Consider the following 14279-nt stretch of genomic DNA (forward strand, 5'->3'; position numbering starts at 1 on the left):
CCAGCCCCCCACACACAAAAGAAGTGGAAATTCTAGAGATGATATATACAGTATCTGAAATAACTCACTGGATAGGCTTAACAGATTAAACAAAATAGAACAAAAGATAATTGGACTTCAGGACACAGAAAAAATAGAAAACCCCAATGGAAGAAGTGAGAGAAAAAAGACAAAAAGATGTGCAGCACCTGGTAACCTGTGGGATGTTTATCCTGCTAGTTTAACGTGTAGCTGAAGTCCCATAAGAGGAAAGGAAGGGGACAGAAAAAAAATCTGAAGTAATGACCAAAAATCCTCTAAATTTAATGAAAACTATAAATCTACAGATTCAAGAATTCATTCCACAAATCCCAAACAAAATAACCAATCCAAGGTACACCAAAGATAAAAAAAAAAAACAAAAAAACAAAAAAAACAACACTTACAAAGAGGATGTGAATATAATAACTGTAGACTTCTTGCCAGATGCAACGTAAGCAAGAAAATAGTGCAACAGCATCTTCAAATTAATGAAAGAAAAGTATTGTCCATCTAGAATTTTATATCCAGTGAAAATACCCTTTAAAGATTAAGGAGAAATAAACATTTTTCCAGACAAAAGCTGTGAAAATTCCTCACCCAGATGCACCTGTGCATGCACACACAGACACGTACACACACACACACAATTAAAGGAAGTTCTTCAAACTTAAGCAATAGGATACCAGGTAGAAACCTGGATCTACAGAAGTGAATAAAGAGGGCCAGGAATGGCAAATATGAGTGAATATAAAAGATATTTTCTCTGATTTTTTGGGTGCCTGGCTGGCTTAGTGAAGCAGTGACTCTTGATCTCTCAGGGTCGTGGAGCCTACTTAATTAAAAAAAACAAAAAGACATTTTCTAATTCTTAATTTTCTTAACCAGGTAATTAACAATTTAAAATGAAATAACAGGGCTGTGTGGCTGTCGGTTAAGCATCTGACTTTGGCTCAGGTCATGATCTCGCTATTCATGGGTTCAAGCCCCACATCAGGCTCTGTGTTGACAGCTCTGAGCTGGGAGCCTGCTTCAGATTCTGTCTCTCTCTCTCTCTCTCTCTCTCTCTCTCTCTCTGCCTCTCCCCTGCTCACACTCTGTCTCTCTCTCTCTCAACAATAAACATTAAAAAAAAAATTGGGGCACCTGGGTGGCTCAGTTGGTTAAGCGTCTGACTTTGGCTCAGGTCATGATCTCATGGTCTGTGAGTTCAAGCCCCGCATCAGGCTCTGCTGACAGCTCAGAGCCTGGAGCCTGCTGCTTCAGATTCTGCATCTCCTTCTCTCTCTGCCCCTCCCCAACTCGCATTCTGTCTCTGTCTCTTTCTCAAAAGTAAATAAACATGAAAAAACAATTTTTAATTAAAAAAATAAAATTAAACTAAATAAAATAATATATGGTGGAGTTGGTAACATACGTAAAAGTGTATTATAAAAATAACACAAAGACTGAGTAAAAGAAAATGAGAATATAGTATTGTAAACTTCTTACTAACCAAAGAATTTAACATAATTTTGAAAACAGACTATGTTCAATTAAGCTCTGGAAAAGTAGTTGACAAACTATGGCCAGTGGGCCAAATCTGGCCTACTGTTTTTGGAAATATAATTTATTAGTACACAACCATGCCCATTTATTAATGAACTTAATGCCACTGAACTGCACACATATAGTTTTAGTAAATTTTATGTATATTTTACCACAATAAAAAAATATATATATAAGAAACAGTTCTCAAAAAGAAAATATAAAAATTCCTCATGTTGATTTTTTTTTTTTTAATGTTTATTCACTTTTTGAGAGAGAGTGTGAGCAGGGCAGGGGCAGAGAGAGAGAGGGAGACACAGAATCTGAAGCAGGCTCCAGGCTCTGAGCTGTCAGCACAGAGCCTGATACGGGGCTTAAACTCACGAACTGTGAGATCATGACCTGAGCCGAAGTCGGACGCTTAACCAACTGAGCCACCCAGGCACCCCAGACTTTCTCATGTTATTACTCAACATAAAGAAATTATGAATATTCCCACTGAAAAAGTAACAGGATGAAAAGGATATATAATCCAAATACTACCCATAAAAGATGGAACAGCTGCATTAATATTATACAAAATAGACTTCAAGATAAGAAATATTACTAGGATAAAGATGGATCAATTAATCAAGAAATAACAATCATAAATGTATATACACCTAATAATAGAGCTTAAAAACACAAAAAGTAAAAACTGACAGTACTAAAACCGGAAAGATAAATTCACAAAAATTTCAATAGTCTTCTCCCACTAACTGATAGAAGTACACAAAAAAGATCAGGACAGAAAAGACTTGAACATCATCATCAACCAGCCTGATCTGACATTTATAAAACATTCAACTGACAAATAACAGAATATGCATTCTTTTCAAGAGCACATGAAATATTCACCAAGATAGGCAATATGCTTGGCTAACAAGCCTTTTGAGAAAGGATATTTATATTTAAAAGGATATATTTATATTGAAAAGGATAAAAGTCTTACAGAAAATGCTCTCTGACTACAACTATATTATATTTGAAAACATTAACAGAAAGATACTTGGAACATTCTCACATACTTGGAAATTAAACAACAGTTATAGGTCATACCCATACCATGGTTCATACCCATTCCCATGGGTCAAGGAAGACCTCACAAAAGGAATTTTAAAATATGAATAAGAATGATACCACTACAGGAGCACCTGGGTGGTTAAGTGTCTGACTCTTGGTTTCGACTCAGGTCATGAGCTCTCATGGTTTCATGAGCTCAAGCCCCGCATTGGGTTCTGCGCTGGCAGTCCAGTGCCTGCTTGGGATTCTCTCTCTCCCTCTCTCTCTCTGCCTCTCCCCCACTTGTGCTATCTTTGTCTCTCTCAAAATAAACCAATAAACTTAAAAAAAGTTAGAATGAAACCACTACATATCAGAATTTGTGGGACGAAGCTGTAACAATGTTTAGAGGACAGTTTATAGCTTTAAATGCTGATATTAGAAAAGAAGAAAGGCCAATAATCAATGATCTAAGTGTCCATGTTAAAGAGCTGAAAAAACCACATCAAATCCAAAGTAAGTATAATGTAAGTAAGGCGCCATAATAAAGTTAACAGCAAAAGCCAATGAAATAGTAAATGAACAAACATGAGACGGATATCAATGAAGTGAAAACCTGGTTCTTTGGAAAGGCAAACAAAGCTGAGAGACTAGCTAAATTGACGAGAGAGAGGAAGAAGAAGAGGAGATGGAATGGGAGGAAGGGAAAGGTGGGATGCACAAATGAAAGAGGGGACATCAGTATAGATCTGATAGAGAAAGGGAACAGTAAAGGAATATTATGAGCAACGCTTTGCCAATAAATTTGACAACTTAGATGAAAAGGACAAGTTCCTTGAAAGACAAAAATTACCAAAAATGATTGTGTTGTAAGTCTCCAAGACTACCCCCAGGTTCCCTGATTTGCTAGGATAAGACTCACAGGACTCAGTATACAGTTGTGTAGTAGGGTCCCCTCCCTAAGGAAAGGAAAGGAGAGGGAAGGGGAGGGAAGGGGAGAGAGAAGAAAGAAAGAAAGAAAAGAGAGAAAAGAAAGAAAAGAGAGAGAGGAAGAAAGAAAGAAAGAAAGAAAGAAAGAAAGAAAGAAAGAAAGAAAGAAAGAAAGAAAGAAAGAAAGAAAGGAAAGAAAAAGAAAGAAAAAAGAAAGAAAAAAAGAATGACCTCAAGGTATGCATACATGACAATATCCCTCACGACCTTGTAACCTAAGACCACTTAATCAGACTACATGTTAATGTGTGACCATATATGGGAGACAAAGAAGTAAAAATATATAAAAAACTACGCCACTTGGCGTTCAAGGCTCAGTTCTTTGGGAATGAACCAAACTGAGAGGTGCCCACATGAATAAAGTTGTTTCCTGGAAAGAAAAGCCTCAGTGTCACAACTCTCTGTGTGAGAATCCTGCTACAATTGTACTAGTGACTAAGACTTACTACAGCAAAAGAATACACAGCAAAAAAACATCACAAGGAAATATCAACATGAAGTCTGGAGCAAACCAACAAATTCTATCTAATATTTAGTAAAGAAATAAAACCAATTCTATACAATACTCTTTCAGGAGGAGAGAACACATTCTAACTCATGAAGCCAGTATTACTCTAATACAAAAACCAGACCAAAAGAATACAAAGAAAAAATAAGCAAAACATACAAATCAGTATTCCTAATCAATGCAAAATCCTTAATATACCATTAGCAAATCACATCCAGCCATATATATAGAAAGATAATACATATTTCAGGAATGCATATGAGGGAGGGAGACACAGAATCTGAAGCAGGCTCTAGGCTGAGCTGTCAGCACAGACCCTGATGAGGGGCTTGAACTTACGAACAGTGAGATCATGACCTGAGCCGAAGTGGAATGCTTAACTGACTGAGCCAACCAGGTGACCCAGGAATGCAAGGTTATTTTAAATTTGGAAATCAATTAATGTAATTAATTGGTTAATATTAACATATTGACAGAATAAAGAAAAAATATGATTATCTCAACAGATACAGAAAAAGCATTTCTCAAAATTTAATACTGATTCATTATAAAAACTCAGCAAACTAGGAAGAAAAGGAAACTTCCTCAATCAGATAAAGAACACATACAAAAAACCTATAGCTAACATATGAAATGGTGAAAGACTAAAAATTCTCCATCTGAGATAAAGCAAGTCCACTGTCATGACATTTTTTTTTTAATGTTACTTATTTTGAGAGAGAGAAGAAGAGAGAGAGAGCGAGCAAATGCACGAGTTGGGGAGGGGCAGAGAGAGAGGGAGAGAGAGAATCCCAAGCGGGCTCCAAGCTGTCAGCACAGAGCCCAACACAGGGCTCAATCCCACAAACCTGAGCCAAAATCAAGAGCTGGACGCTTAATGGGCTGAGTCACCAAGGCACCCCCACTGTCACCACTTTTATTCTACATTGTACTAGAAGGTCTTAACTACTGCAATAAATTGAGAAAAAAATAAAATTCATACAAAGCAGAAGGAAGGAAAAAAATATCTTTAAATTCACAGATGACATAATGTACACAGAAAACCCAAAAGTTAGGTGAAAAAAACTACCATTACAATAAATTTAAAAGGTAATAGGATACAAGGTCAATGCACAAAAATCAAATTTTACTTCTATATACTAGCAAGAAACAATTAGAAAATTAATTTTTAAAATACTGTTTATAATAGGATCCTAGAACATGAATTATTCAGGGATAAATTTCACCAAACATTTTAAAGATCTACACAATGAAAATGACAAAGCATTCCTGCGGGGTATTAAAGAATGTCTAAATAAATATAAACATATGCCATGTTCATGAATTGGAGGACTCAATAGTTAAGATGTCAATTTTTCACAAATTAATCTATAGATTCAACACAATACAAAGTCCCACAGACTTGTTTTTTAGAAATTGACAAACTGATTCTAAAAATTATATGGAAAGCAAAGAACTCAGAAGAGCCAAAACAATTTTGAAAAAAAAATTGAAGGATTTGCACTACCACATTTTAAAACTTCTTACAAAGCTATACTAACAAAGGCAGGGTTGCATATTGACTTAATGATGAACATATAATCAATGGAACATAATAAAGCATTCAGAAATAGATCCATACATATATTAGATCAATTAACTTTCAAAAAACATACCAATGTAAAATGAGAGAAAAAAATGTCTTTTCAAAAAATGTGCATGTTGGAACTGGAAATCCATGTCCAAAAAAATGACCCTCAATCCTTATGTCATACTGTACACAAAAATTAACTGAAAATGTATTATAGACCACATACTTATACTCCTATTTTAAAATTTGAGACACTTAAAATATAAAGCAGGAAGAAAACCATCAGTGATGGTCCTAATTTCTTTCAGTTTTGTAACCACAAAACACTTGAATTTTACCTGAAAGTTCTCGTTTTCCTCAAACTTCTTCTGATGACATAATTCATTGTAATGTTCTTGTAACTTAATATGAGTTTCTTTAAGTGATGATAACTCATTTTTAATCTCATTAATTTCTCCAGTAAGTTCTTCAACCTAATATAAAATTTAACCAAAAATAGTTGTATAAGTGTGTTTTATATGGGAATATTTTATTAACACAAGTTTTTGGAAAAAGTAAAAAATAAAAAAGATGACAAAAGTGAATAATATCAAGAGCTACCATTTATTGAATTGTGCTGAGTACTTAATAAACATAATTTTATGCTTTTAAAAATCCCCATTTACAGGTGAGAAATGTAGAGCTCATAGATGTTTAAGTAATTTGCCTAGATCAAGTGGATATAGTCAGGATCCAAACCCACAGCTATTTCTAGGGTTTGTATTCTTAACTACTATATTAAACTACCTCTTGTTACAAATGAAAAAGTATTATTCTTAATCATAAAAGCTCTATAAAAGTTATGCCTTTATTGCTTTTTCCAAGTTTTATTTTATTGTTGCAAATTAGACATACAGATTTTAACTCTACTGAATGAAGAGTACTGAGCATTAGTACAACAATAACTGACACTTCAGCCTAATATTTACATCTATAAACTGGGCTTTCACTAGCTATTTAAAATGTCATAATCTTTTTCTTGGGGGAATACTCTTTCACGGGAACCTCAAATATAAGACAAAGTAAGTGCCACTGAGTCCCTACAGAAGCTAACAGACATGAACTCACCTATTACTTTCCCTTCGTCTCATCTGTTTTTAACCTTTTAAAAATCTATCTGTGCAAGGTACTTCTCTTCCAAGGCTCAACTCTCCATGAGTTCTTTATCCCATCCTTTCCAATCTCCCTCAGAGCCTACCTCCAGCACTAATCTCCTCTCTGCTGCTTATTTACAATCCTTCCCAATATGCCAGCATGTTCTCCTCAGCCCACAAATATGCTCTTCTCACATTCCTAATTTATTTTTATCCTTGACCCATTTACTGTCTCTCTCACTTCTTAAAATAAAAATCCACACTTCCTAGTTTCAAATTCTAACCTCCCATACTCCTTAACAACCTGACTTCTATCCTCATTGGTCTACAGATCCCTCCCCCCAGCCCCCGCTGGCAGATATCACCTGCAAATTAGCAAAAGGATTTTTCCCAAGTTTCATACCATTTAACAGCTCTGTAGCAGGACTACGTTGCCTACTTGTTCTTGGAACAGCCTCTTTTGTTTTCATGGTACTATTCTTCCTCTCTCCTCCAATGTTGCTCACTGTTCTTACCAGGCTCCCCGTCCCGCCCTGCCCCAACACTCACCCACCCTACTCTTTCTTCCATAGGATTCGTCACAAGTCCTCCACTCCTTCCATAGATGATTAGAACCATACCTTCAAATTTCATCTTCATGCTAATAAATCTTAAATCTGTATCTCATCTCCCAACCCCTCTCCTTAGATTCAAGTTTTCTAAATGCATGGTATGCATCTCAGGCTAGATGTCCTGCAGGCAGTATAAATTCAGCAGCTTCCAAATTAAACTCATTTTCATCTACAAATCTTCTTCTCCTTCCACCTTCCTTATGTCACTTAATGACATTATCATTCTACTAGTTATACTAATCACAGAGTCATGTTTGACTCCTTTCCCCTTCTAACACTTTATGTGAAATGTCACTTAACTCTGCCAATTCCACTTTTAAATGCTTTTCGCATCTACTCCTCTGTTCTCACTACTGTTGTCCTCACTGACACCATCATAGGCTCAAGGTTAGATTATTTACAGTGTTCCTCTTACTGGTCTCTTTCCATAAAGCCATCTTCCATTCTGTTGCAGGAGTTATTTTCCTAAAAGATCTGTTGCTTCTCTGCTTTAATATTCTCAATGGCTTCCCTTTACTTATAAAATTCAACTTCCTTAGTAAGGAGCCTTTTGAAAGATGATCTCAACCTATTTTCCAATGTCACATTTCACATATCCTATGCTTTATTCAAATCAGATTACTCATCACCCTTGAAGATGCAGTTTCACACCTCCATGATTTTTCCCATTCTTTACTAAGTGGAATGCCAGCAGGATGGAAAGAGAAGTGTAGGAAATGGACACATATTGTGTGGTGAAACCCTATTTATCTTTCCAGACCAAACTCTAGTGTCATCTTTTCTCTAAAACTTTCTCCAACCTAGCTAAGTGATATGATTTATTTTGTACTTTCACAGTAAATTTGTTAATACTACTTAAACTACTCCATGTTACTGTGGTTAATTTCATAGTTATCTGTCCCTTTTAGAGTGTGAGCTCTTTATTAATCTAAATTTATTTTAGGCATTTCTGAAAATCCAGTACCTGGAATGGTACCTAACACAGTAGATGCTCAACAAATGTTGTGAATTGAATTCCTTTTATAACCAACCCCTTCCACTAAGTATTTTCTGAACAACCTCATTTATTGTCTTTTGTCTATGTTCATCCATTAACTATATAACTAGTCAAATGCAAACAGATGCATACAACATGTTCTTTATAAATTTCAATGAATTTTAACTGTACTATCTAATAATAGTCACAAAGTTTTATTTGTACGGTATTTCTTTTACTGTTGCTGTTTTGGAGAGGGGTGGAAATAGCAGTTTATATGATTCCATCTTATTTTTGCCAGTATCTTTTTAAGTTTTTAAAAACCCATCTTGATACAATCCTACAGCAACACCTGCACTGTCCTTCACTCAAGAATGGTGAAAAACAAAGAGATAGAAATACAATTAAAGAGTAGATCTGACCTCTCACTCAAGAAAATTCTTATATAGAACCATAGCAGCTTTTTCTTATTTAACTATGTTTTGTTTAGTACTAAAGCATATGGAAGTGAAATGATTGTAGAAACTAAAGTATCTTAAGACAAAACCAATTTTATACAAATTTACAGATGGAGGCCTCACCTTATTGAAACTGCTTATTTTTTGGAATTCAATTGATTTTTCCCTATGAGAAGGGCATGGTTATAGTTTCAGGGAAAAGGAATGTCTTATTTTCTTAGGGCAACTAATCTTTTTGTGGGGGGAGGGGTATGGTTGACATAGTTAAGTATATTCTCTTTTCACTTTACAGTTTTCCTTATCCCAACAGTACCATTTCCAAGGTTTCTAAACATCAGGAATAATAAGGAAGTGTTAAGATGAAATGTGAATTCACTTAAGCTAAAATGAATGTTACTATGCTTCTTGCTTAACAGTAAACTTTACTTGTACAGAGAGTAAGCATTTTTTAGTATTCTGATACAACTAACTACAAATACTTTTTGAGATTTGGATAAACCTTATTAAATTCATCAGTGAAGACTTGATCTCTCCAAAATACAAATTAAGAGAACATGTTAGCTGCAAATGAATTGGAAAATCAAGAGTTACTTATATAACAATTTATATCAAAATCTATAAAATGTTTATCAACCTGGTACTCAGATATATATATTAGTATAAAATATATTACATTATTATAGTATTAGAAAAGTATAGTGTAATTAGTATAATAGTCCAAAACATAATCTTTCTTTCCCAAAATATAGTTTCCATAAACTCATCATGACTTTCTATTGTGTGAATTCTTTTGAAAGAATTGAATGGAAATGAAAATACATATTAAAATAGAATCATCAGTTTTGGGGCCCACCAATATTTAAAGTGAACCTTTATATTTTACAATTTTAATTTATACCATTTCATACTTTTATTATCTACTTTACTAAAATGAAAATTTAGTGTAAAATAAATGGATGTGGTTTAAGGAAATATCTATGTTTATAACATATCAATTCTTTATGATAAAATGTTAATACTATAGAACTCAAATACTGTACACGTTCTAAACATGGTTTTAATACATCTCAACAAAACTGCTACTAATAATAGTACCTATATAATTATTTTAATAATTTACTAAAATACTATGCAATTATTTTATGAAAAGGTAATTAATTTTTCTCTGTCACATATGAGAAGTCATTCAAATTATATATATCAATATTTATATAAATATAAATATACACACATGTATATGTGTGGTTTTTCAGGCATGAAAGCATTACAGGAAATTTTATTAAATTTAGCTTTTCAACAGCATTCACTTCTTGGAAATACAAGTGCAAGAAGAACATGTATCTGATTTTATTCCTATATGATTTTTGCAATATTTTCTTAGCATTTAATAGTTATTTTTAATGTCTACAACTATTTAAAATATTTTAATATTTTAATATTTCATAAACCTACATGCTTTTTCCAAGTTCCCAGTGCTTTCTCATGCTCATTTTGAAGATTAAGGAACTTTTCTTCATTTTCTTTTACCTTCTCCCTTTGCAGCTCATTATCTCTTTCAAGGGTCTGCAATAAAATTAATTATCCAAAAAATAATCAATACCACATTAATGAATTTTGATGTGTTTTATGTTGCTTGGACCTTTGCTTCTAACATGCTGAAAGTGCCATACAGATCAGTGATAATGTGCTATCTCAACAATAATTTTCATAAATTAACAGAAAGGTGCTTATAGTTTAGTTAACAGGAAATAGGGGGAGGTTATGAAAAAGAAATGGCTATAAAAGGGTATAAAAACATTGCCATTATTCAGTTTCACTGCATAAGTTTTAATGTACTGAAAAAGTAATATAAAGTACAGCACTGAAAAATATGAAATGTAGCATAATCCAGCCCAACTCTACTACAAAATTTTAACTACCACAGAACATTTTTTCCATATCTATTTATTTTAGAAATTAACTAGCTAAAAAACCCTTAAATACAATTTTAATTTTTAATTTCAAATTAACACATTTTTAGTACAGCTTCAATATTTACCATATGAACTCATTACTTCATAAATTAACATTAATATAATCACTATACCCCCTCCAAAAAAACCTTTAAGACTAAAAAATACTGTTTTCTAAGACAAGGATTTGAAACGTATTAAATTACTGTCACCAATATTATTAGGTTTCTTCAATGCTGATAATCCAAGTAAACTTCTGTTAAAAAAAAAATAGTTAAAAACTCTACCTACATGTCTAATACATCTGGAATTTTTAAGTTTATCATTAGGAAAGCTATGTATGTTCAAAGTAAACATTTCAAGCCACACAAAGGATGTAGAAAGAAAAGGTAAAGTATTCCTCTATCAGCTCTCCAATTCTCCTCCCCAGAGGTAACCACTCTAGCAGTTTTTTGCGTTGCCTTCCAGAAGTTGTCTCTAAGCATACTAGTACATAAAATATGTCTTTTCAAATACAGATGAGACCATACCATACATATTGTGTTCTTCTGCAATTTTTTTTCTTAAAAAATGAATATTTCTTGCTTACTTTCCATGCCATAAAGTACAGATCTATCTCATTTTAAAGGCTTCACAGTATTCTATTTAAATTGTATCCACCTGGGGGCGCCTGGGTGGCGCAGTCGGTTAAGCGTCCGACTTCAGCCAGGTCACGATCTCGCGGTCCGTGAGTTCGAGCCCCGCGTCGGGCTCTGGGCTGATGGCTCAGAGCCTGGAGCCTGTTTCCGATTCTGTGCCTCCCTCTCTCTCTGCCCCTCCCCCGTTCATGCTCTGTCTCTCTCTGTCCCAAAAATAAATAAACGTTGGAAAAAAAAAATTAACTTAAAAAAAAAAATTGTATCCACCTGTTCTCAGTTGCATCTAGAGTATCAATACACAATGACATTATTATGTAAAATTATGGAAATAGCTAATAAAAAGCATTTTACAGTTTAAACATCAAAATTCTCCTTTAGCACATAAAGAGCATAACTGCACTTTAATAACTTTCAATGAATACCTATTTTGACTGCCTCTACCTCAGGATAATGTAAATATATATATTTTTAAAGGTTTATTTTTTATTTTTGAGACAGAGAAAAAGAGAGTGTGTGCCTGTATGCAGGGGAGGGGCAGAGAGGAGGGTACAGAGGATCTGAAATGGGCTCTGTGCTGACAGCAGAAAGCCCGATACAGGGGCGCCTGGGTGGCGCAGTCGGTTAAGCGTCCGACTTCAGCCAGGTCACGATCTCGCGGTCCGTGAGTTCGAGCCCCGCGTCGGGCTCTGGGCTGATGGCTCAGAGCCTGGAGCCTGTTTCCGATTCTGTGTCTCCTTCTCTCTCTGCCCCTCCCCCATTCATGCTCTGTCTCTCTCTGTCCCAAAAATAAAAATAAACGTTGAAAAAAAAAAATTAAAAAAAAAAAAAGAAAGCCCGATACAGGGTTCTAAGTCACAAACGGTGAGATCATGACCTGAGCCAAAGTCAGACATTTAACCGACTGAGCCACCCAGGAGCCCCAATAATGTAAATATTTTTATAGAAGTCATGTGTTCCTCTTAATTTACATGGAACATAATAATAGAACAGTTTCTGAATATTTACAATGCATATATTTTTTTTAAATTTTTTTCAATGTTTTTTATTTATTTTTGGGACAGAGAGAGACAGAGCATGAACGGGGGAGGGGCAGAGAGAGAGGGAGACACAGAATCGGAAACAGGCTCCAGGCTCCGAGTCATCAGCCCAGAGCCTGACGCGGGGCTCGAACTCACGGACCGCGAGATCGTGACCTGGCTGAAGTCGGACGCCCAACCGACTGCGCCACCCAGGCGCCCCTACAATGCATGTATTTAATAGATGCTTACTATTTTAACATTCTGACAAATACAGTATCTATATTGATAACTTTCAACCAGCTTTTTAATACTTCGTTCTTAATATGAACATGTAGTTAAGGATCACTGGGCACTTGAAGAAAGTGATATTTTAGAAGATATACAAATCAAAGTTTAGAAGAGATGTGAGAGGAGATACTACAGTATCTATCCTAATAATAAATGACCAAGAGCATTATGTTCTTAAAACAGTGTATTACATATGTCAATCATTTCTTGTCCCGACCCATACCCTCACCTAAAAGAAACTACCTATATCAGACACTTTCTCAGTTTCCACTCTTTGGAGACTTTCCATTCTTCCATTACAATTTGGACCTATTGCTCTTTCAGTCCACTACACTGATCAGGTGATCACTGAGGATTTCCTTCTCTCTTCTGGGATGGGTCTCCAGTTTCCTAGATCCTATTGTTTCCTCTTTCCTGGTTTATTCTCTTGTCTTGGTAAAGAAACTTTCCATTACTTCTTGATAAGGGAGATACAGGATGCTTCTTTTGTTGAGGACTTAAATGTCTGAAAATATCTTTATTCTACCAATACATAGTGATTTGTTTGGCTGAATACAGTACAATTCTGCTTTAGAAATCAATTTCTCTCCAACCACTGAAGACATGGTTTTATTATCTTCTATCTTTCAGCACTGCCAGTGAGAAGTCTAAAGTCATTATGTTGCCATTCCTAGTCTTAATCCTTTGTATATGACCTATTTCTTTTTTCCACAAAGAGTTTTAGAATCTTCTAAGTGTGTATTCAGTTTCATAATGATAGGTATTGGTGTTGAGCAAAACAAACTCAAATTCTTCAGTTCTAGGTTACATTCTAGTAATTACTTCTTTGGTCATCCCTTCTTCATTTTCTCTGTTCTCCCTCAAACTCACTAAATCTCATGGACTGAACCCCTAATATTCTTTCCCTCCTGTTTTCCATCTTCTTGTCTTTTGGTTCTACTTTCTAGAAGATTATCTCAATATTATCCTCCAAACTTTGCACTATACTTTTTATGTCTCCTAAAATATTTATTTTAAGGGTTCTCTTTTATTCTATCAGTGTTTCTTTATAGACTCCTAATTCTTGTTTTGTGGATTAATAAATATATTTCTCTTTACTGAGTATGTTTTCTTAGTTTCTCCAAGTTTTTTTTCTTTTGTTTTGTTTTCTTTTTTTTCCATCTCCCTGTTTGTTTTGCCTGATTTGCATGGTGGAGACTTTCTTCACTATGCCTAGTGATCCTTAACTGCATGTTTGTATTAAGAATGAAGTACTAAAAAGCTGGTTGAAAGTTTTGTCAAATGATGGGCTTCACTGTAGGTTGATCTGGCCGAGCTAGTTCACTGGGAGAGCTTAACTGCAGTAGCTACAGTCTTTTCTCTTGAGCAAGTTAGTTTCCCAAGAAAGGAATCTTCCATTCTCCTGCCTGGAAGTGATAAGGCTAGCTGTCCTCTAAATGGGGAAACAGAGCAGGGAGGGCTCAGATATCAGTATTTTAGACTTCCCACTCTGTTCTCAATATAACAGTCTCAGTAGCATACTGGTACAGCATTTGGCACTTTTAAATATT

General features: G+C 34.8%; 1 protein-coding gene across 1 annotated transcript in view; it reads right to left on the reverse strand.

The window, feature by feature from the left end:
- The window catches only part of CCDC73 (coiled-coil domain containing 73), a 134755-nt gene that overhangs the window by 18524 nt on the left and 101952 nt on the right, over positions 1-14279 (reverse strand). Inside the window, exons 12-13 of the mRNA XM_043580887.1 lie at positions 10285-10395; positions 5993-6127 (exon numbers count right to left, since the gene is read on the reverse strand). Coding sequence (XP_043436822.1) covers positions 5993-6127; positions 10285-10395 — 246 coding nt within the window. The remainder of the gene's footprint in view (positions 1-5992; positions 6128-10284; positions 10396-14279) is intronic.

This window comes from Prionailurus bengalensis, chromosome D1, assembly GCF_016509475.1.
Source record: "Prionailurus bengalensis isolate Pbe53 chromosome D1, Fcat_Pben_1.1_paternal_pri, whole genome shotgun sequence".
Lineage (NCBI taxonomy): Eukaryota > Metazoa > Chordata > Mammalia > Carnivora > Felidae > Prionailurus > Prionailurus bengalensis.